At 34.6% G+C, this 25,833-nt stretch overlaps 1 protein-coding gene across 4 annotated transcripts in view; it reads left to right on the top strand.

The window, feature by feature from the left end:
- Positions 1-25,833, top strand: part of DMD (dystrophin) — a 1,834,617-nt gene that overhangs the window by 631,465 nt on the left and 1,177,319 nt on the right. For all 4 annotated transcript variants that reach the window (XM_030304767.1, XM_030304766.1, XM_030304769.1 and 1 more), the window contains 4 exons: positions 10,535-10,657; positions 13,027-13,164; positions 15,938-16,090; positions 16,958-17,140. In XM_030304767.1, coding sequence (XP_030160627.1) covers positions 10,535-10,657; positions 13,027-13,164; positions 15,938-16,090; positions 16,958-17,140 — 597 coding nt within the window. The remainder of the gene's footprint in view (positions 1-10,534; positions 10,658-13,026; positions 13,165-15,937; positions 16,091-16,957; positions 17,141-25,833) is intronic.

The raw sequence follows: 25,833 nt of genomic DNA, 5'->3' as shown, positions 1-25,833 counted from the left end.
GAAAACTCGCTGACAATCCCTGGATTCATTGTTTGGTGAAGAATATGAAGTTTGTATCTCTTGCAGTGATTGTTCATGACAAGAAATTACGAAATCTGGAGATGAGTGAGCATTGAGGTCCTCAGTTTAGATTAATTGAGAACTTACTCATCAGATGCAGCTCTCCGCAGTGGTAACTTTTAGCCATTAATGAGAAACAGCATGGTGCAAGGAAGAAATTCTTACCTTCAAGCCACAAAACTTGTTGGGGATGTGATCATATATATGACCCTTTACCTCTCAGAGCCATGTTTTTATCTAGAAAAGTCGTAAGCTGATATTTGTCTTATTTTAACCTCACAACTGTGGTAAATATCAAATGGCCTAGGATACGTAAAAGCATGCACTAAAAAAAAAAACACGTATAGATGCAAAATGAAAAAATAATTAATATCAATAATGATTTCCATCATATTATATGTTAGCTTTGAAGAGCCAAATTTTGAGAGTTGAGATGGGAAAAAGAAATGGAGAAATGGCTGCTTTTCTTTCGGGTCACTGCTGGAATGGGCTGAGATCAAGAAGACTTCTTTGCTATTTCCATTGTAAGGACCAGCCTTACATATTATCAAGTGGACCATTATAGGAAATGCTGGGAAATTCTGCTTGTCCCAAATAGGACCTTTAAAATACATTATACCTCTTCCCATTTCCTTGAGGTTTATCAGTAGTATCTGATTGCTTTGAAAAAGCTTAATCCTCGTAATCTGTTTGAAATCACTTTGAGAAAATGGCTCTTTTATTGGGGATGGTCAGAATTATCAAAATAAATCAGTGGTAACTTCCTAACCATGAGTAAAGTTGATGGAATCAGTGGGGAAAGACAACATGTCACATCTCTTTTTGTTTTAGGGAATCTGAACTTGGTGGCTTAGCACGGTGATGGTCAGGAAGATATTATCAGGAAAAGAAGATGGCAGGAAACAGATGCATAGAGGGCAGAAATAAACTGAGTCCTTAGTCCTTTTCCTTACGGCATCTCTGCCCCTCTCCATGTTGGGAGAAGCCAAGTTGGAGATGGGAGTCCACATTTTGGGAGAGATGATAGTTGAGGTAGATCTTAAGGGATTAATGAAGAAACTGTTGGGAAAAGGGACCAATATGAATGATCTCTCACCAACCTTGTAGTATTTCAGATCACAATGTTTGGTTCTGTGGTCCCTGTATTGCTAGGTAAGATGTGATGGATTCAAGGAGCTTACCGTTTAATGACGGAACAAGTCATGTTTGTGGATATTGGTCCAAGAATGAGTGTATGCTAAGTGAATTTAGCCATTCTAGCGACATGGAGGAGGTAACAATTCAGGATAAACCGATGAAGAAGCCCAAGAGTGTATGGAGTGTTCGGTGGAGAGTACATTCAGTTTACTTACAAAATGTAGAGCATGGAGCATGAAGCTTAGTTGTGGATGATAACACTGTAAAGGATGATTAGACACAGCGTGGAGAGATCATGACAAACACTAATAGTTTATGCTTAATTCAAAAGGCACTGAGGAGTTCTTAATGGGTTCTTTTTACGTGCCCTGTTGAAAGATTAGTGCAACAGTGGTTGTGAAAAGAATGCAACTGAATAAATTACAGAAAGTAGGGAATCACAATAGTCTAGGTGAGAAACAGTGAGTATCTCAAGTAAAGGGATATCTGTGGGAAGGCAAAGGAAGTGACAATCTAGAGCAGTGACTTTCAAACCTTTGTGTACTTGGAGGAATTGTTAAAACACAGATTTCTGTCTATCCCCCCTGCCCACCTCCCATGGAGATTATGATTCAGTATTCCCTAATATTTGCATGTCTAGGAAGTTTTTAGGTGACATTGATGCTAATGATTTGGGGACTCAGTTTGAGAACCACTCGTGTAAAGACACTGAGAACTAACCTAGACATAGATTGTTACGTGAGGACCAAAAAGATGGTGAGTTGAAAAGTGACCCAGGATTCAAGACTCACCGAGTATAAAAGTCTGCATATGAGTTTCAAGAAAAAAATATGCATCAAAATACTTAGTTTCAAAGTAATATTGTCTAAATAGATTTTGTCTATGGCCTATTAGTATAGACAATTACTTTGTTACAAAATATTATGAAACTTACACATATAATTTGCCTATTTAAATTGTCTTCATTCCTATGGAGCTGAAATTTTGAATTATTGGCCCTGCAATTGGTACTAACCAAAAGAAAAGTGAACTTGTTTATTATGTCCTCAATTCTTTTTTTAAGATTTATGTGCCATTAGATATTTGATACCATATATTCTTTAATTTCCATAATGGACTTTAAAATTGCTTTTAAAATTCACGTAGCAGTTTCCCTAGAAATATTTATTGTAATTGTAACATGAGATTCGGACAGTCTGGCATCATATATGTAAATATTCATAATTTTATTGCTATAATAATTATAGTGTCAAGTTTTTGACCTCCAGTCAGTGTTAACAGATGCAAAAATAATCGTTCTTTAGACCAGAGTTTTGCAGATAAATATACATGGCTCTGAGAGAGCCAGTGAGTTTCCCGTTTAATATAGAATAACACACACACGCACACACACACACACACACACACACGCACACACACACACAAAACCACATGGTTGGGTCTAATCTCTCTTAAATGGTGGCTTTATATGTGAAAAGTAATTTGTAAATACTGAATGATCGTTTAGACAGGTATTTTGGCTTTCCTAAACATCAGTTGTAAATAAAGAATACCACTTATAAATGTGATCTAGAATGTCGGAATAAGATTTATTGGTTTTGAAATTTTTAACTAAAACCCAATTTTCAGTAGTCAGCTTTATCAATACAAATATATTTATCTTTTTCCCCTTTGTAGTGTGTTTCTAATTTAATGCCTCTTCTGACAGTAGAGAACGTAGTCCATTAACTGGTACAGTTATTCTCGTTTGTATATGTGTGTGTATGTGTATATGTATGCAGATATACATACATGGTTATGTACACATGTACATACACATACACATTTTACATACACACTTTTTAGTGAAATTTTCTACAAAGAAATTATAGCAGAAAGCATAGATAAAAACTTTGGTAAAGATCTATAGGTATCGTATAATTTGTAGAATACTAAATACGTACCAATTACAGTTGAAATCCTCAGGTAATATGAGCAGTTTAATACCCAAACTATGTAGTACTATACCTGCTAATTGTATTTCACTGAAATAAATAAGAAATTAACCTAGCAACAGAATTCCTATATTAACAACTTCTTTTTCACGTTTGTAATTTGCTATCCTTTTATAAGGCTAATTCTGTTAAAAATTTGATAACAAATCCTTTTTTATAATCAGTTAAAATGGTTTCCAAGTAGATGTTTATTGAGTTTGCTGAGCAGTGTCATTTGCTAGAACTAACTGGGTCTTATTAGTGTGACATTTAAAATGCTTAAAGCTATTTGGTGATTCCTGATTGGGATCCCTTAAGAAAGACAGTTATTTCTCTGATCAGTCAACACATGCAAAAGTAATCTTTCCTCAGACCAGGGACTTTCGGATATTTACGGGTGCCCCGAGAGGCAGTGAGTTGCGTAAGTTCTTACAGTTAGCCTGGCTAGAAAAATGTCAGATCCTGGTTCATTGCTTGGTCCACTCCCACATGCTGCCCCTCAGCATACTTTATTACCTGTGTTTATATCATTAGGTATTTATTGTTGCTAGATTATACGTTAATATAAACCTGTCCAACTTCACTTTAAAAAAAAACATGATTTCAGTGCACTTTTTTGTATTAAAAACAAAAAGAATTGAACAAAAAAGAGAGAAGTGAGAGAGGAGGGGAGAAAGGGCAAGAGAAAAGAAGAAAAAAGAAAACACAGTTGTCCAAAGTGTTGTATTTTTGCTTTTAATTCGCTTGTCTCCCTCATGTGTTTTTACAGTACGATCCTTTTTTTCTCTTATTTCAGTTGCTACTACTAAACTCATTTAATCATGACGTAGAGAAATATATTTCCAGTTATATTTAACAATAAGTAAGCAGTGGGCTGATTCTTGAACCACGAGTATATCTTAACCAGTCAGTATATTTTATATCTAATCTGAAAAGTATGACAATGAGATTAATCTCATCAATTCAAAAACCAGTGTACTGGGTAGCGCCCTTTAAATAACTCATAAATTTGGGAACTTACCATATTTTCACATCTTTATCTTTGAAGCATCAAAGATAAACCACTCACTTACCTAATTATTAAAAGAATCCAACTAGTATAATGTCACTATTCTGAGTCAATTTGGCTTTATTTTTTAAATTTACTTACTTATGTTTTTTTGGAATTTGCTCTTATGAAGTTAAAATAAGTGAATGAATAAAGCTATAAACTAGTTTACCCGGTTATCTTTATTCTGGGTAGCTCTTTTTAATACACTTATTTCTCTTTGTGGGTTTTTTCCCCTCTCCAGATATTTTGATTGGAAAATAACTCTTCATATCATATCCTCAGTATGTCTTTTCTGTATTGCAGGATGTTACTGGTCCTTGAACATTTATTCATTTTGGTTTCCATGAATTATTTTATTTTTTATACTGATGTTGTAATTATAAATAAACTTTCAAAGCTGCAGAATGGAAGGAAGAGACTAATTTGAGCCATTTTAAACAAATCTGTAGCACTTGGATTATTTATTTTCAATTTAGATATTAGTGTAATTTGAATGTAGTGGCCATTTATCCTGATTATCGAGATTACATGGTCCACATTAACAAATGTTTACTTTGCTGTCTGTGTAAACACAGTCATTATGTTAGTGTATCTTTGCACGTGAGAAGTAATATTTAACTAAAAGTAAGGTTAAATTTTAAAAATTATAAAGTGTATCTGAGTAATTTGAATGCTTCCAATTTACAATGAATCAATTTGTAATTGATTTTGCTTTTTTCAGTCTGTTATTGTTTGTTAACTTGTTATATAAGTCACCTTTAATGCTAAGAATTTAACAAAGCCTTAAATTTCATTAATCCTAAATCGTACAGCAAAGCACAATTAATAGCTGTTAAGCAATCTGAAACATTAAAAATCAAGGAAAACAAAGCGTTGTCTTTCTCAGTTTCTCTGTCTCTTCTTTCTTTTGTGTCCGTTTATCTGTTTATTAACCCTCCTCATGTTTTACTTTATTTGTATTTTGTATGACTATCCAGTCAATGTTAAAGCTCTTAAGATGGAAAGGTAAGTAAAAAACGAAGTTGTGGGAAACCTATGCCTGGTGTATGGTATATGCTCTCCCCTATGATATTATGATCTTTGTTTGATTATTTTCTGTGTATTCTAAAACCTATCTTGTGTGCATTGTCTAACATTGTGTGATTTAATTGTGATTCTAGTTCTGTGGTCATATATTTTCTTTAAATTCAATAGAAGTAATTTATGCAGTAATTATGATTTATCCACCATTGTTTTCAATTTCTTTAAATAATTTATCATAATTCTCAACCTAAAAGGCAAACACTAGATACTTTATATGTTTTAAGCTTTGCTGACTCAAGAGGGAGCTATTAAATTTTGGGTGCTTGCTTATTATGCGTTTCTTTTATAAAGTTTTATAAGAAATCTAAATTACAAAGGCAAGAAAGACCAAGGAATGACATGTAAAGCTTTAATTGGTCAGGGAAGTGCCTTCCATATTCAAATTGTGATGACCTAATGGTAACCAGTGAAGTCTTAAGGAAGCATTTAAATTTTTCTAAGTCCTTGTATCTGAATGAAGAGTAATAATCACGTGCATGTCAAATGGCTGGTCTGATCATGCCAATAGTACAGACAAAATAATTGGGTTGAGTACCTATGGTTATTTTGGTTACAAAATTGGTCACTGGTTACTTCAGTTAATATATTGGATGCTTTAAAACTAGTTGTTGATATAGTAAGTACCTCATCTGTACGAAAAAATGAGTTATATTTGCTACGGAAAATAGAGCATATATACCCTAAACTTCAAGGATTAAATACCTACTGGTGAGACAAAGCATAAACTCTTAAAAGCCATATAACATGATATTGAACATGTAAGAGACACTGCAGTACAATGTACATTAAATGAGGAATGGAAACTCCTGATAGAACATGTGGAACCCATTCCCATAAATTTTCCTATCCCCAGAAGGATTCGGCAAAATTCCTCTCAAAACATATTTGAATGTAAGTGAATGAGAGGGATATCATAAAAATTACCTGTATCCACTAAAATTTACTAAATAAAACATCAGCAGCTTGACTAACACTAGTAAGACATTACTCTTATGATGTATTTCAAACTAATAACCATTCTTTTCAAAAGTCATGGTTATAATAATTACTATTGATCTGTACTGTCTAAAAAAAGTAGCCACGAACCACATATGGCTATTATATGAAATGTGGCTATTACAAATTAAGAAGTGCTGGAAGTGTAAAATACACAGTAGGTTTTGAAGTCTTAATATGAAAAAGTCAATGTAAAATATCTTCTATTTTATGTCGATTATAGGTTTATATGATATTTTGGATATATCAGGTAAATAAAGTATAATTAATTTGATCCTTTTTACTTTTTAGTATGGCACCTAAAACATTTAAAATTACATATCTGACTTGCATTCTGTTGCTCTTTAGCTGCATAGCTACAGACAAACAAAACCTTTTGAATTCAGAGGACAGAATTTACTATAAGTTGATAAAATTTTAGGGAAATATTTATGTGAGAAGTGTCTTAGTGCTAACATAGACCCTAATATGTCAGCATCCTGCTTCTGCTTGTGTATTTTCAGCAAGGAGAAACTCACTACTTTACAATTAGTGCTCTTAGAAATAATTAAAAAAAAAAAAACATTGATAGCACTAATCAGCTGTTCCTGTATTCAACTAAAATTCAGGCTCCAAGTAACTTTTACCCATTGATTCAAGTTACTCACTTTGGAGCCACACAGAATAATTCAAATCCTTACTCTGTATAGTGACCTTTTTTAACAAAAGCAAGGCAGTCTTTGATCAGGAAATCTGGACCCCACATGTACTACTAATAAAAATCTGACTTTGCATTATCTTGCTTTATTAATTAATCATGTTGTAGTAGTGTTTCCTAAAAGCTATTTGTATCTACTTGTAGCATTTTTGTAGTTGGTGGTAACATTGCTGCTAGCATTTGGCCAATCAGGTCCTTTCGATTTTATACAATAGAAATTGTGTTATTTAAAATTCTAGATCGTTCAGGAGTTCCATGAAATGTTGATTCTATTATCCCATGATTAGTCCTTCATTTACTAAGTTTCTCAGGAAATATTCATTTGTGAGTGGCTACTTTGTACAAGGAATGACTCCATGTTGAACAAGACAGCAAATCCCTTATCTTCATGGGGTGTTCATGGAATTCATTCCTCTCTCTGCATGGTTTTGTTTTGTTTTGTTTTGTTTTGTTTTGTTTTGTTTTGTTTTTACATACTTTTTATGTCTCCAAACAATCCCTGATGAAAATACTGCATGGGGCAGAACAAATACAAAGCCCTTTGGCATCCTCCTTGAAACTACCCTCTGCGTTGATACAGATTAACTAATCAGCAAGTTTTGTTGTTCAGAATGCTACATTGCCAAACTGAGTCTCAGTTTCTCCATGTTCATCATCAGAATTTAATGACTTTGTCAAATACCTTGGCAAAGTAGAAATGCTAATGCAATAAGCATTTATTTTATTCTTCATAAACCATATGTTTTCAAAAGAATATCTTTTAATGAAGTCATGGATGGGTACAGTTTTGAGAGGCAACATTAAGAGTCAATATTTACTGAGTGTTTATCATATGTCATATGGATACATAGGATTTAGGGTGAAAATAGTAACCGATATTAACTGAGCATTTATTGTATCTCAGACAACATTCTAATTTATTTGATTCTCATAACACCCCTGTAAGGTAGATATTCTTCTTATCTTCACGCTACAATAGAGTAACTGGACTCAAAGAGGACAAATAACTTGTGCAAGATCCCCCAGCTACTAAATGGTGGCATCCCAATTCAGTCTAGGTGTTCTCATTCAGGAGCTCAGGCTCTTCACCAAAGATTAAAAACATTCTAAAGGCCAAGGTGGGGGGGTAATACACAGAGTTCACCAATAGGCTTGTAAGAAAGGTTGATACTGGGAACACTTAAATAGGGCTAGAAAGGTCCTTGGGACAATGTTAGGGGAAGCCTTGACTATAATGTTGGAGTTCAGGCTTTATTCTACTTGTACTTTTTGAAGAGAAAAATAGGTTAATGAAAGCCGTGTTTTTGTAGCATACTGACCTGATCACAGTGCACGGGATGGAACTGGTGACATGAGAAGGAGATTATTCCCCTATAAGGAGGTTGTTGCCTTAATTCCTGTGTGAGGACTAGGAGATATGGTGTCTCTGGGAATAGAAAGCAAGTAGATCATGGTGAATGAGTTCACAATGATTTTACTAGAGTGAAGTGTTGAAAAATAACATGACTCACATTTTAGGCTTGGATGAGTGAGAAAAGTAGTCTTCTATTTACAGAACTAGGGAAGTTGGTGTTGCAAGCAGCTTGGGGGAAAGATAATGAGCTCCTTTCTAGATATGTTGAACTTGAAGTGAGGTATCAGCTGGCTCTAGGAGAGTCTGTATTAAAATTCAGAAGTGAAGCACCAGCTAAAGATGAATATTTGGGAGGTGTTATGAAAGTTACAGTTAAATTTGGAAGATAATACAATGCATTTAGTCAAGCAGTATTGAGAAAGAGGCATAGAGACCTGAATGTGAAGCCTTTGAAATTACCTTCTGTATTGGATTATATGGAGATAGAGTGAGCTAGATAGGAAGCGTACAAAGTAGAACAGATAAATCTGCCGGCAAATGGACCCATTTTATTTTGACACCCAAGCACTCAATAAAAGTTATTGTAAATAGTACCTATCATTTTACTTTCACCAAATTATGTAGAACAATGAAGTTGGTCTAATTAAAAATTAGCAAATGCGAACAATTCAGTGACACAGAATAGTATCACATTAAGATTGTTTCATCTCGATGCTAAAGCTTTTTTTTTTTTTTGCTTTTACCACACTTTGAGCAATATGTTTTTAAAGCGTAGAAGTATGTTCATAATACAGAGATGGAAACATCCCTTAAATATGTGTACGATACTATCATTCTCTACTGGTTCAGGAACCTTTTATGACTTTTCACATTGTGGATGTTCATTAGGATTTAAAAGCAATATTGAAAATGAGTCACTTTTCACAAGAGCCCATAAATCCTTTCTGGTGTGTGTAAAAGTGCCCGGAAGATAACTGTATACTCATGTTGTATGTGGCAGCCGTGTTCTGGTGAACGGCATTTGATTATTCACTTCTTCATTAGTAACTATACCTTTAGATACTTGGTTTTTCCTTGAACACTTATCTTTGTTGTCCTCTAGGAGATGCCATTTAATAAAGAGTAAGACTATGGCTGGGAATGTGATGGGGAGCAGTAGATGGGGACCACACTTGATACATGCAGTCATCCAGGCATAAGACACTGAGGGTCGTTCCTGAGTTGGTTTTACAAGTTGGGAAATGGTTGGCTCTGTAAGAAAACAAGATTTCTCTATGTCATCTGTGAATTTTCAGAAGCTACGAGGGAGAAAAAATTTCTTAGTGTGTTACTGCGAAGAAATTGAATACAGGGTAAAGATCAATAGAATGCATAGTTTCTTAACTGTTGGAACTTTGATAATTAAGTCTTGCCTACTCTTTCGAATATATATTTGATTTTCAATGTAGTTTTATTCATCACTCTTCAAGTGGTTTCCTTAGAGAAAAAGGTTTTCAAGTTTTTTGAGACTATGGTCATTATGAATTTCAGACTCAAAGAAACTATGATGTTTGTAAGGTTGGAAAACATACATTCAGATTTTTATGTGAAATGTTCTGGGTTCATTCATTTGAATTTTTTTGTGTGTGCTACCAAAGAAAGCATTCCTAAGGCAAGCTCCTGGCATTGTTTGTCTTATGAGAGTGTGCCTGTCATATTTTCCATGCTAAAAATGTCATTTAAAATATTGGGGCAGATGGCTGTGTAGTTTTCTGAGGATAAGGAGACACTTCTGCATTTCTACCTGAGGTTACTGTTACTTGATGAATGAGGCAAATTTCTGAGAAGACATATTTACACAAATGGTATTTATATCAGAATATTTTAAATAAGATCAAATTCAACTTTAGAATATTAGCAATTAGCTCAATCGAATATATGGAAATTGGCTTTGTTGAAAAAACAAAATAACGAATTGCATTATCTTGCATGTATGTTGAGCTCTGATAATGTTACGTGTTTGCCTTTATTTGCATCCCCAGGTACTTTCCCAGTTGTATTTCAAAGCTTTCATAAAATATAATGTGGAAACATAATGCATGTCATTATTTTAGCAACAGGAGGTTGAACAAATGTAATTTTTGGGGTTTATGTTTCTAATAAAAAGTAATTTTGATTTAAATTAGCACTATCTTTTTTTTTAGGCCTCCATTCCTTTGAAGGAATTGGAGCAGTTTAACTCAGATATACAAAAATTGCTTGAACCACTGGAGGCTGAAATTCAGCAGGGGGTGAATCTGAAAGAGGAAGACTTCAATAAAGATATGGTAAATTGGTTGTGATAAAAGTGTGAATGAACTAGGAGTGAAAATGAATAAATAGTTGGAAAGAAATTAGATAACTCAAGTCTCCAACTCGATTCTCAGTGCATACCTTGCCCATTTTGTGATTCTAATGATTTATTACAAATGCAAAGTATTCTTGTTGAACCTTTATTATGAATGCCAAATTACTATGGTATGGTCACATAGGAGCACTTGCAGATTCTAATAAACAGTTCAGCAGTTTTGTTTTGACCTGTGCAATTTTCAAACTCAGAGGACAGAATGTAATGGGGGGAAAAGAGTTAAATCAGAAGATTAACTGGACATTTAATAAGAAACTCAGCCATTGAGGATGGCTGATGTTTTGTGTCAGTCATGATTTTTGGTAATTTAATGTTTGTGTCAGAGAAGAGGTATTACAAACAATATAAAAAATATTTACTAAAGTTTACTACAAACTAGTTTTGCCAAAAAGTCAATTAAATAGTACATTAGATGTCTAAAATATGTATGAATTCATGCTGCTTATTTCATGGGAGTAAGGGAATAGAACCATGTGGGCTCTTCCCAAACTCATAACATTCTCCTTTCAACCCTGATTAATTTCAAAATATCTGTTACATTTCTCTCTGGCTTGAATAGTTCTGCATCACATCCCTTTTTCCTGACTTATTTCTCCTTCCACATCCTTTTCACAATTTCCTTTTCCCTCTTCCACAGCCATCACCAATGTGGCATTCTTAACCTTTACATATGTCATGCTCGAGATTTCTCAGACACACATCAATGCTAGAAACTTCTCAGCCATGCTTTAAAATGACATTACAAGGCAGTATATAAATTTTAGATCGTAGGTATGGGAAGCAGTAGGAAAACTGTTTCCACTAATCTTAGTTCTCAGTGGTAACAATTCTGAGTTCCTGGAGCTGCCCGAAATCAGTCCGTCCTCCCCATGTATGGGGTTTGGTGGCCTTGCCAACTCAGCTCATGGAAAGAAAGTCAAGAAGAGGTTTTCCAAGATGCTGAGTTACACCTACCTCTCCTTCATGTCAAAGAAGAAACCCAAGGGTCCCGAGGTGAAAAAGAACACTGCTTACCTCTTGGGCTGTTCACAGACTCTGCCCTATAGCCGTCACCTGGCATGGGGAAAGAAATGAAGTGGGATTTTTGTTATTGTTTTTTTGGTTTTTGTCCTTAGCCTTAGGAAATGTCGCAGACTTTTTAAAATAAGGAAGGTTTTTCACAAATTATAAACGTATCTCTATGTTATATTTTGCCAAACTAGTAACTGACACATCTCAGATAAAAATGATGTTCCTCTGAAAAAATAATTCTTCAGTTGTGTATAGTGGTTTAAATATGCGGTGCAGATGTAAATAGGTACCTCTGAGTACTATGAATAATTACACGCAAATACACATACATGTGACTTTTAAAAAAATTGTCTAATATTTGTTATCTTAGCTCATCAGACTACCTTGAGGGCCATGCAAGGTGAACCTCTGCAAAAGAAAGTTTTCATATACTGAGTTCAAAGAAAGATAGGACACCAGAGATGGAAAATCACCTGGTCACATGTGCTGTCCTGTTAAACTGGCACTTATTCAAATAATTTTATTTCAAAGTAAATAAAATAAAAATATTATTCTTGGAGTTTAAAAAACTAAATGCATTCTGAACATTTTAAAAATAATTTCCCTAACCTACATTTTAATACTTATTTGATTAGAGTTTTTAAAAACAACACACATTAATGATAGATTTGTAGAAATTATTTGCAATATTGACAGCAATCTAGCACATCATTTTTTACTAACGCCCTTATATTTGTCAGAAATTTGGACATATAGGTTATTTAAAATAGATGATTAGGTAGAAATTAGTGTACATTTAAAACAAAACACATTCACTTAGGAGTGAGTGTGGTAAAATTTTAAAAATTGTTGCCCTCTCACACTCACACATCCACATCCAATATTCCTGCATGGGCTGATTAATATTATAAATGACAAGTTTAGTTCACTTCTCCAAACTTGTTTAATTTCTAGATATGCCCTAAGAAATCAAAGCCACTTGATGACTTGTGTGAAACGATGAAATAAATTACAACCTGATCTTCCTACACGTGCCCCCTGTCAAGTGTGGTCCTTTTGAACTAGATGGGAGGAAACTTCCTCCTTTTAAGAGCTACAGTAAACCACTTAAAAGAAAAAAAAAAAAAACTATGAGCACAATATCTTAGAATAATAGTCCTGAAAGTTTAAAATTGGAATTTTTTGTGTGTGTTTCAGTAACATGTCTTATTATCTCTGTTAACGATGTACAGCTTTTTAAAAACCAAAATGAAGACTGTACTTGTTGTTTTTAATCAGAGTGAAGACAATGAGGGTACTGTAAAAGAATTGTTGCAAAGAGGAGACAACTTACAACAAAGAATCACAGATGAGAGAAAGCGAGAGGAAATAAAGATAAAACAGCAGCTGTTACAGACAAAACATAATGCTCTCAAGGTATTAGAGCTAAAATTATAATATACCTTGCCTGTGGGTTTTTTTTCTTTCATATGTAGGGTAAACTATATTGTGCATCAATAAAATCTGCTTAAGAATCTTAGTCCCCAGAGATACGTTTTTTTCCTGTTTTGGTGTGTGCGCTTTATTTAACATTTTTGAGTGGTGTCTTTGATTTTGAAAGATGTATTACTTAAAAATTTGTGGGTTTTTTGCTTAGATTTTTCTGGGTAGTGATTGAAAAATATTAACATGCTTCAGTCACAGTGTTTATACATTTAATTTTCTAATACAGTTTTTTTTTATGATATTTTTACGTCTGTCTTGCAAAACCTGGTTAACTGCCAGAATAACCAATTTATATTTTTTCAGGTTTTCTGCTTCCTATAGTTTACTGATCTTACTTAAAGTAGGTCCAGTCTTTTGGTAACCTAATATGCATTTAGTAAGGCCTGGAATTCTACTTAATTTTTTTCAATTAACTTCATTTTGCCTTTAAGAGAGTCGCTCTTTGCAACTGACTAAGCATCTACAGAGTCTAATTTCATTTATATAGGAATCCTCAAAAAGAATCTTAATGTCCTTGAAGAAAAACTGGCCCTCTCATATTAGCCAGCGGTAGGGGATAGCTTCAACCCCCATGTGATTCACATGGCTTTGTGCAGAAAGGAGAGAATAGGGGTTGTTTTTGTTTTTTTTTTTTTCTATAATAATAATTAGGAAGTTCTTGACATGAGACTGGACATGTGAAGAGTTTTGTGAAATAACCTTTTATTTTTTTAACGTGCTTTTCAATATTCCGTATTGGCATGCATGGCTGATTTTCTAATACTGTTAATTGCCAAGCTTTTCATTGTAAATCACTCGTATAGAGCTATGTAGCTATGTGGGTAGATCCACCTACTAGGTGGATGAAGTCTGCTTTCACTATGCAAATAAGAGCATAAAACCTTTCCCCATATAGTCAGACAACCAAATAAACACTGCTGAGAATGTAATTACACAATATTGTGCCTGCAAGGAATCCACAAGGAAAGTCTAATTGGCCAGCAGGTGTTCTGAAGGTAACTGCTGATACATATAGTAAATAGAAAAGGCCTCTTCCTTGAGGGAGTGCAAGAGCAAGCCATAATGTGCTCAGAAAAATCAGAAAGCTGTGTAATTCACACACTTCCAACTGTGACCAAGCTTTCAGAAGCATCTACACTGGTCATATGATGATACGTGTCCTACTGAACAGCAGTGTTTAATGGTTATCTGGCATATCTCTAAAGAGATCTATATAATGTCTCTAAATATCTTTACACATTACACAGCACCTTGTGCTTAGGGAATGAGAGGAGTTTCAGATTTTATGACCACAAGCCCTTTCTCTTGGCCAAGATTTGAGTCGTGTCACGAAGAAGACATGGCTCAGCTCTCGTTCGCGTGGCTGTATCTTGGTACCTTTGAAAAAAGCAGCATTCCATCTGACTCATCCCAGGCATTTATTACCTCCACAGGAGGTTTAGAAATTCAACTAAAAATGTAAACGGCAGTAAATTTTACATCCTCAGTTTTAAACCAAATGGAGAACGAAATTTAGATCACTCTTGCAAATAAATATTAAAAGCAGTTTTGAAAATGTATTCCACCTGCCAAACTACTCTACACCGTCAAATTCAGTAACTATATTCTCCTTCCAAAGGGCTCCAGTTCTAGTCCTTATGAAATACTTCAAAGAAGGTCAGAACGTTCCAAAGCAATGAATATTTCAGCAATTCTTTGATATTCATTATTTTCTTTTGCTCCAGTTAAATCTGTACATGAAACCCTAATTGCTACTGTTCTGAAGAAATGAAAGCTGTATTCTGAGCTCTTATGTTCCCTTGTGCTACCATATAATGGCATTATAACAAATTCTATTGATCGGGGAAGACATTGGGTGAGCTTGTAAGGAACAAGATGATTAATTTCCCCCCTTTGTTGATTTATTAAGCAGTTGCCCTTATTTATCTCATCTGGTTGATTGGAAGCCATGCACTTTCCCTTTTCTTTTTTAACTAATTCATCATTTTGCATTTGGAACATGAGTTGATATAATAAAAAAAGTTGGCCATGCAAGCCTCAAAAGAGAAAGCATTTTTGTAATAGTTGTCATTTTCATGTACACTCACAGATATATCTTTCACACTTCTCTCTATCTATCTATATATAGAGAGAGAGGGAGAGCTCAAAACAATTTACATGATAACTCAGATGATTTTATATTTCTAATCACAAAATATTCACGGCCTATGAAACTTTTTGCAGGGGTTTCTAAAACCGTGAATGTAGTTGCTTGGCTATGTAAACTTCAACTTTTATTGACGAACCCGGGGCTGAAGATCTAAATTTTAGATTTTTTATCTGTTTTAAAAGTCAAATATAAACTCATTAAATGGGCGCAAATATCTAGTTCATTCATTTGTATTCATATACTAAACTGTTTCACATAGACTACATGATAATATAGTTGACTCATTTACTCAATTAAATATGAGATTTCTCAACAAATTTGAACATGCCAGGAGAAAATACTTTATGTGGGTTGTCCAGTTTTCTTAGCTTTGTCTTAGTACGTCCTGCCACACGAATACCTCATTTAATCATCTATTTGTATACTTAGCATTTAAATGTGAATTTAAGTAAAGCTGTACAAGAAGATGAGGGATTCAGTATTTTTAAATAACTGCAGCCAGAAGTGTCCTATACATATATATTGATGTTGTAATAATATCTGCACCATGAACAGGATTTGAGGTCTCAAAGAAGAAAAAAGGCTCTAGAAATTTCTCACCAGTGGTATCAGTACAAGAGGCAGGCTGATGATCTCCTGAAATGCTTGGATGACATTGAAAAAAAATTAGCCAGCCTACCTGAACCCAGAGATGAAAGGAAAATAAAGGTAATGTTGTTTTAGAATGTCAATACTAGATTTTATTGCTACAGTTTAATTTCTTTACCTTAACATGGGTGGATGATATTTGACATTGTTGCTGGTTCCTCTTTTAGCGTGCTCTCTGATTTGCTGCATTTCCTCGTATTGTGTGTTGTTTTAGTAAATGTACTGTATTAAGTGTTTTTCAATTGACCTACTGTTGAATGAATAAAATGTTTTATTTTTAGACAATGTAAAATGAGTTAAGAAATGTCGTATGTTTCCTGGTAAAATTGTAATTGACTCTGTGTATCTTTGTTCCAGATGAACAAATGACTTATCGGTATATGGACGGCTTCTTTCTCATGTTAGCACATTCATTTCATCAGAGCATCTTCACACATCAGTGTCAAATCTCTATAGATTTATTTGCATATTGTCTGAAGATGTTTTTTTTTCCTGTTATTATTTTACACTTTTTATTTTGCTTCATTCTCTGTTGAGTTCCTCAAAACTTTTAAAAAAGAAAATAAATAGCCACTCACCCTCTAAATTATATTCTATGTGGATGGTCCCTAATCAGTAATGAGTAGTCACTTCAGTTTGGGTCAACCCCCAAAACACTAGAGGAATTGAGAAGAAAGAAAAATGTTAGATCAATTTAAATATTTTCTTAGGGAGCATATCTAAAACTGAGCATTCAAAGGATAACTGAAATACCATTTGGATTCTTGGGTGAAGATGACAGTGATGGCTTCCATATTTGTAAATTACGGGAAATGACAATAAAATGACAACAGCCTAGGAGATTTCTGAGAGAAGTATGTGCTGCTTGCAGGTTGGTTGATGTGGTTAGCTAACTGCCCTGGGCCCTGTATTGGTTTTGCTCAATAGGAAATTGATCGTGAATTGCAGAAGAAGAAAGAGGAGCTGAATGCAGTGCGTAGGCAAGCTGAGGGCTTGTCTGAGGATGGGGCCGCAATGGCAGTGGAGCCAACTCAGATCCAGCTCAGCAAGCGCTGGCGGGAAATTGAGAGCAAATTTGCTCAGTTTCGAAGACTCAACTTTGCACAAATTGTGAGTTGTTACTGGCAAACCCACGTATGTGTTTGCAACTACTACTCTAATAACAGAGGCCAACTAACAGGAAAAGACAACCTGGGTGCAATTTCAGGCTTCTAATATGCATTCTGCAAGTGAGTAGCTTGCCCTCGCTTTGGGCTTCGGCAACAACTAGTGGTTAAGTTTTCAGATTAAAAACACAAGAAATTAACAGCACGGAGGAAACCGCCCCTTTATCAAAAATGAAAACTACATCTTAATTTGTTTTGCCACATCATTTTTTTCATAACATTGGCAATGTGAATTTGTCAATTGATCATACATTTACTTTATTTCAGTGTCTGATCCAAAAATATGTATTGCTTTCCTGAGACCATCCCATGCTAATTTTACTTTCTTAATGTATACATAGTAAACAATAAATCTCTTGTGAACCATCTTCTTATATCAACTTGCATAAGAATCTTATGTCATTGACTTCAAGAATAGTAGTTTAGTCCTTGTATCTGCCCTAGCTACTTAATGGGTTAAAAGGCTTTTTAGACTTGGCTGCCTAATAAGGTGGCTTATAAGTGACAGCAGATTGGATAATATCAAATATTGTGACTACTGAAATATTACAAGCCAAAGGGAGAAGGAGCAACTGTTCTTTGAAACAACTGAATGGAAAGTTTGTGATTTTATTTTTAAAAAGGCAATTCATAATCATAAGCTTGGTCTTCATAGTTCTTTTTTTGGTAATAAGGTATAAACCATAGAATTTTTCAAAAAATATTTTTGTTCCTATTCTGAGATACCATAACGTGAAGAGGAATGGTTACTGCTATGTAATTTTGCAAAAATAGTGCTCCTCCCAAGACAAGTGTGTCAAAGTCTGGGAAATAAGGATTTATTATTCGGTTGGGTTGTATCACATGAAACCCACAGATATTCCATCATTTTTGACCTATGTAAATGACAGTTTCGCTGGTTTCAACCTTCAGATGAGACTTTTTTGGGAATTTCTTATGGGTTGATTCCATTTAATTTGGCATATTTAAAAAATGTGCCTTAGATGACGTAACTTTATAAGTGTACAATTTTGTTAATGCTGCTTATTAACCAAGGGAAAATACACTGCATATTATTGTTGATAGTATTTACACATTAGAAAAATCCATGAATACACTGCCTTTGATGAAACCCAGTACCCTAAGATTTAATAGCCACTGAATATTCTGAGAAATTGGAAGAAGTAATATAATGTATTGCGACTATATTACACTTGAAGTCCAATTCCAGCTGATTGCACATTTCAGCCTATTATCCTTCCTGTTAGATGTTATGAACATAATATGTCATAAATCACTGAAGCTTACACTAACAGAAAGCCTGTGTGTATGGATACAAAATGAATTGAAAGATTAAGGCAACCATAAAGAAAATTCAAGTAAAATATTTTCTCTCAATTTAATAGATCATTCAGGGACAAGTCTCTTGCTTTGATTTATCTGACTACTAACTAATTTCTCCATTCCAATTTTCCCATACCTTGACAAATCATATATGCAGGATTAATGTTTTTAGAACCTGGTCCAGGTAAGTTATTAACATTTTATAGTTAAATAGACACAAGATCAAAAATCTCCACAAACCACCCACTCAAAGTGTCATTATGCCTTCATACATAAAAGGACTCTTAACACGTATTTGTAAAGCATAATGGTGGTTGGTAAAATCAAGTAAGGATTTTCTTGAACCAGCATAACGTTTTAAAAATCATACTAAAATGCTATGATACATTTCCTCTTAAACTTTCTTCTTGATTTTATATCTGAGACATCCAAAATTCACAAGGTGCCTGGGATGGGAAAATATTTTTACGTGAACTCTGGTTTTCTGTGATCACAGAAGCAATAACAATACGTATGAAGACTAATCAATTTAATACTACAGTTATATTTGGCTTTGAATTTTAATTAGGACTAAAAGGTGATAGAGAGGGAGAGATCCGAGATGTATCTTTTTGTTACACTGATTACTCATATATATCGAAAAACTGATTTCACGTGTCTGCAACTTGGTTAGAGTCATCTTACCCAATTTTCATACACTGAGGCCATTTGAGATTAGCCACGAGTGAACAGCTTAACCAGGAGTTATGTTTGGAATAATCCTACAGTGGCCCCGATCCTGCACAGGTAGTCATAACTTCAGTATTCTTTCTTTACTGCTCCCTGGTTCTTTTTCTCTTGCTCTCATCTTTCATTCTCCCCAGTGTCCCTTTCTGTTCTCTCTAGATGTAAATTCTAGACTTTGTTTGATGCAGTGATTTTCAGTTAGTCTTTCATATCTTAGGAGTAGCAATTCAAGATTGCAGGTGGTACTATAAAGTGCCTAACAGTTGAGAGCTGTGTTTAAAATGTGAAGTTTATTTTCCTTATTTCAGAGATAAAGGCTCAAAAATGGACTAAGCAGTGCACACTTTGTGCACTTCAGGAAATATGTCCATGTCAGAGCTACATATGGTCATAATAAAGCTCAGGCAAGGCCTAGAACTTTGAGGGAACCATCAGGCAGCCCTGGGCCAGACAGGCATGTAGACCAAAGCAGAGTACCAAGGGTCACCAGATGATGGTCCTCAGGACAATCTGAGAGACCGTAGAAGGGAAAACAGATTGGGAGGAATCCGAGTATTCAGGAGGTTGAAGCCCCAGTCCTAGTTAGGAATAGAAGACATTTCTAATATGCTTCCTGTTGTCTTGAAGACCAAGCGATGATTGTAAACTGAACATAAGGAATTTCTCCGTAGGATGTTTCGTAACACCTGTGTGGTCTAGTAAAAAGGCCACTTTCTGGGGTGAACCGCCCAGAATATGTATCCCAGTTACTCTGTCTGCTAACTGTATGCTCATGGGTAAATATCTCTCAGCCTGATTTCTCTCATCTGTGCCATGGGAATATGGACTTTTGTGATAATGAAATATGGTGGTATTTGTAAAACACCTGCTGTATTATAAGGGCTCAGTGGCTTAAAACTTTCTTTCTTCTTCTTTCAGTTGATACTGGAAGAGGGACATGATTTTTAATTTTTTTAATATAGATATAATATATATAGAGAGAGATTTATAATGTTATTAGCAACAGATAGATATATTTTGCTCAATGTAGGTTACAGAGTAGATTCCATAATCCTTGAACAGGTAGTTTTATGTAGAGTCACAAAGTATTTGCAGGAAATTTCATGCAAAGCTGGTGATTGTACCCCATGAAGGCATAATTCCCCATAAACACGTCCATAGTACCCTGTCTAAATTCCTATCTCCTACAGAAAGGTAGAGAAAGAGGTAAGAAAAAAACCGAAGGCTTTGAAAATTTCTTAATGGAAACTTATGTGTAATTTTTATTAAGCATAATTGTAGCATTTGAAAGTTAATCTCCCAGAGATCAAGATCATGCAGCCAAAAAATTGCACAAAGTACCACCACAATCCAGGGCTGGTGTGGAACTCCTAAGCAAAATTAGGTCACAGACTAAAATTATAATGGTTAAGAAAAAATTCTTTTCATAAATTATATTAACAGATGCCAAAAAATAAAAGAATGCACATCTGAGGAAATTAGACATAAGACAACAATCAGGAAAGGACGTTAAAATAAGTGTTTATGGAGTGCCGGGGTGGTTCAGTTGGTTGAGCGTCTGACTCTTGATTTCAGCTCAGGTCATGATCCCAGGATCGTGGGATGGAGCCCTCCGTTGGACTCTGTGCTGAGCATGGAACCTGTTTAAGCTTCTCTCTCTCTCTTTCCCTATGCCCTTCTCCCCCACTTGTGTGCTCTCTCTCTCTCAAAAATTTTTTAAACATAAGTGTTTAAACTTTTTAAAGTGTTGTATTTTTTTAATGTTCAAAAATATTTTTAAAAAGAATGGAATGGAATTCCTACAATAAACGCAAACCATTTTGCATAGGGAAAAGGAAGATTGGAAATAATAACAGGTCCAGAGATTAAAATATAATTACTAAAATAATAACGCATAGAACTTTTTAAATAGTGGATTCATTAGAGAAGAAAAATGAATGCATTAATTGAGCGATGCTGAGGGTAATTTTGCTTTGCTGAAAATACTGGAAGATGCAGAGAATGGAATAAAAAAAACTCAAATATATGCCTGAAAAGATTTCCAGACTGAAAAAGTAGAGAGCCTGGGAAATAGAGAATATTTTATATAAATGACTGACATTTAACAAAATTGAATAAATCTCACTTTACTTGGGTCCTCAGGTTGAATAAAGGTCAGCCAGTCTGGAGTATGTACGAACAAGTCACACCTAACTAGGTTTGAATGAAACTCAGAACATCATTGATGAGGAAGGTATTATAAAAGCTACTGAGGACCAAAGAAAGAATACCTAAGGGGTGACAAAACTGACCGTAGACTTTTCATCAACAGTAGATATTAAAAGACAATAGACTAATATCTTCATGTCCTGTAAACTGTGACTCAAGAGTGAAGACAAAATATTTTCAGACATACAAGTATTTTCAGATCAACAAAAACTGTGAGAATCTATTACCTATATATTCTTGCTGAATTACTAAATGTTCTAGTATAAAAAAGGAGCATGAAGCCAGATAGAAGGAGCAAGCTATATAAAGCTGTATAGAATACTATATATAAAGAAGGATTTTTTTTCATTAAATCTTGTACTCAGCCACTAAAATTGTAGCAAGCACAGCAAAGGAAAACATGGAGTGCTAGGAGAATGTAGAAGTGATTGAACTCAATTTACAGGAGAATACAATAAACAAAAGGCTCATTCTGGAAGGTCACAACAAGTACAAGGTTTGTGCCTAATGTTTTCAGTGTGAATTACTGTCAATTACCATGTTTCCAGGAAGCAAAAACAAAAACAAAAACAAAACAGAAACAAAAAACATAGTCAACCTTTGGAATAGGTGTATATACATGACCTGTCATAGGAATGGGAGCAAAAATAATGCACACGTCTGAGCAAAAGTTGGAAAATGAATGTTCCTTTTCTTAAATACAACAATTCCACTTGCCCTGAGTATCCTGTGACTTCAAATAACAAGTAAATAATGCTGATAATCAACATTTTATATCTAAGAACTCTTTATTCGCCTTCTTCTTTTGGGTGCCTAACAGATATGTCAAACATAACCGAGTGAAGAATTAACTGGTTGTGTCCTCCATGTAATTTGGCTCCTACCAAGCTCCCTGGTAAATTACCCTGTCACTTCCGGCAAAAACCCAGACGTTATGCACAATTGGTCTTTTCTCATGTATTACCCATGTAATTCATTTCAAATTCTCTTGGTTCTTCCCACACAATACAGCTTTAATCAGACCACTCCTTAGTATCTGCATTGTGGAAACCCTAGTCTACAGCATAATCATCTCTCATCTGAGTTACTTCAGCAGCCCCTAATCTTTGCTTCCAGCCTTTCCCCACCTCCACTATGATCTTTCTGGTGAAGCCAGACTGCTCCTAAAGCATGAGTGAGATTCTGTCAAGCCCCTGCTGCTCATTACCCTTTCAGTGCAATCCTGTGAGCTCAAATCCTATACGATTTGATTCCTGCCTACCCTAATATTCCAACTTTATCTCCCTTTTTGCCATTTTTCTGTCACAGAGGCACAACATTTCTCTCCATACTTAAACCCACCGACACCGTTTCCATTTCAGGGCCTTTATATATGCATTGTTTCTTCATGGGCTATTTTTCACCTAGACTCTTATGAGGGTGCTGTAGCGTAAACATCCTTCCATTTAGTGACAAATAAGCATTTCGTAGAGTGTTGATGTATAATCTGGACAGGTAATACTTAATAGGTTTTTTTTTTTTTGGTATTTTAAAGATATTTTAATACTTCGTATAAGTATTCATTTCTATTGGGATTCTCTAGAAGAAAAGGGAATTACTATATTGTGAAGGATAGCTTTTAGTTTATCAGAGTAAAGTGCAATAAGAGATGTTAATAACGTTAGAAGTACACATTTCTAAAATATACAAGTTCTTGAAGAATTGGTAGAAAATTAATTTTTAGTAGATTTACCTTAAGTGCCAAAGAAATATATTATATAAATTAGTCCATATGTGATAATTTTGTAAGACGACAGCACTTTCCTAATGTGAGCATTCCTCCGCTAACTTAAAAATTGTTTGAAGTTGAATCGAACTTTACCTTTATAAACAGCTTTCACATATATCTAGTCTGTTTCCATGAATAACGCCTCTTGAGTATTATTTTCGTTGTCATTTTACAGTCAAAAAATGTAAATGAAGTTAATTACATTTATCGAAGGACATGTGTAAAAAGTAGAAGGTACCACGCTTGAACTCAGTGCTTCCTGAAATATGGTGGAAGTCATCCAAAACAAAGAAAAATATCTAGCGTCTCAAGAAGTTTGAGAAACACTGAATTAAGCAAAGTTCCCTTACTCCAGAACTTGGCAGGGCTTTTGATATGCAAATGTGATTATGAATTTCTACAAGGGGAATAGATTCTGCAGACTTTCACATCTGGATAGTTGCAGTACAAAAGGGGAAATTTCATTTCGGTTTTATGATAGGATTCCTGCGCGAGTGGTTGTGAAGGACTAGTGTTCTTCAGGAAAAAAAAAATTGGGAAAAGCTTCACTGTACTAGCATGATTTTGTTACTTTGGATTTTCTTAAAATAAAACATTGCTTCACGAGGAAAGTAACCACAGAGCTGTCATCACTGCATGTAAAATAACGTCTGAACCTAGATTTGATATTCCATTACTCATTTTTTGGTATATTTGCTCCTATCACATAATGACAACCAATTAATTTTCAGACTAAGGAGGAAACATCCTCTTTGCATAATTGCCACATAGATATTTTTTTTCTTTGCCTTGAAATAACAACAAAGATTGTCAGCTGCTAATGCAGCATCCTTGGAGAATTTGGGAACATAAATAATTTTCTTAGAGACAGAATGTTCTTTAGTAAACAGACTTGTGAATATAAAAACCTAATAATTGTTGCTAAGGGAAATGAACCAGGAGGTAGCTGCTTATAAAGTTTCTCCCTCTCAGCTTCAGTTCTGTGGTAACATATCACAAGAGTTCAGAAAGAAATCAAATAAGTCAAGATTCTTTGTCTCCTAGATTGTGATCATAATAGTTACTGCCATTTCTGTAGTAATTTTTTTCTAGTCTCCAGTTAAGGAATAGAATCAATTTAATCATTGTTTGGTCAATAGAATATGTTTAGCTAGAATCACCTTCCAGGAAGATGCCAGACTGACAAACTCCTTGACCCCTCTTTTCAAATGTAAGGAAATTCTGAATAAAATATAATTTTTAGAACGTTTTAAAGACATAGCTGAGCTCAAAATATCAAATGGAAACTTCTTCCCTCACTTTGCCATAAATAAGCACATTATCTCATATGATGGTGAATCTGGATTGTGGGTCCACTGGTTAGGAGAAAGTTTCAAAGACCTTTTGCACACGTCCTTATACAACATCTAGTATAGAGATGTAGATGAAAACCCTGTCTAAACATAGAAACTTCAAGGTCTTTATTCGACATGTAGAGGGGAAATAGATAAATCCTATCCACAAGCCAATTAATCTGCCAAGGATTCTGGCTAGAGAAGAAAGATCTTTGATAATTAAAACTGAGTGTGGGAGGTCTGAATTTATATACTAACTATAAGCCTCTATATTCCTAAACTGAGAAACTTGCACAAAATTGGTCCCAATATTCGTGAAATCTGCAGAGTCTTGTCACAGAATCATGCAGTAAATCATTCTTTTCAGAGTCCCACAGACACACAAAGACTGAATATTCGTTCACAGCAAAATATTATAACCCATATGAAGAAATAAATGCATGGTCACTTACAGTCATCTAACATCATGGTCAAGAGATTTAGTACTTCATGAACTTAATAGAAAACCATCACATATTCTAAAGTAAATATGTTGAAGTAAGCAAGGAATAAAATAACCATAATTTATAAAACCATTGTACCACAGAAAAATACACAGGTATCTATGATGGTCACACATCAACCAAAACTTGTAGAAACCAAAAATTAGTCATTGAAATAAAAAACTAATTATATGTGTTCAACACATAATTCAACAAATATGAAGAGAAAATTAGAAAGTCATTATGGTACAGCGATCAGAACATACCATGTAAAGATAAAAAATATGGAAAATAAGCCAAACTGAGAACAGAATTAGAAGCTTTATGACTAATTGCAAAAGGAGAGGACCAAAAGGATACAGGAGAGACAATATTTAAGGGACAACAACCAAAAGTTTCACAGAACTTAAGAAACACATGAGCCCACAAACTGAATAAATACATTGGTGTCCCCACCAAGATGAATTAAAATAGGTGTGTCAAAGCATAGAGAATATGTAAATACCTTGAAAAGAGCAGAACGCATATGTATGTCAACACAAGTGACTTATTTAATTGAAGGTTCTGATAATTTTAAAAATCTCCAAATTTCTATTGGATTAACATTGCAAAATCAAGACAAGGCCACTATTTTCTTTTAATCAGAGAGAGAGAGAGCACGCTAAAGGGAGAGGAAAAGAGAGAGAGGGAGACACACAATCCGAAGCAGGCTCCAGGCTCTGAGCTGTCAGCACATAGTCTGATGTGGAGCAGGGCTCAAACTCATGAACTGCGAGATCATGACTTGAGCCGGAGT

The sequence above is a fragment of the Lynx canadensis genome, chromosome X (genome assembly GCF_007474595.2).
Source record: "Lynx canadensis isolate LIC74 chromosome X, mLynCan4.pri.v2, whole genome shotgun sequence".
Taxonomy (NCBI): domain Eukaryota; kingdom Metazoa; phylum Chordata; class Mammalia; order Carnivora; family Felidae; genus Lynx; species Lynx canadensis.
The sequence above is the reverse complement of the archived record's forward strand: the minus strand, read 5'-3'. Positions and strand labels throughout refer to the sequence as shown.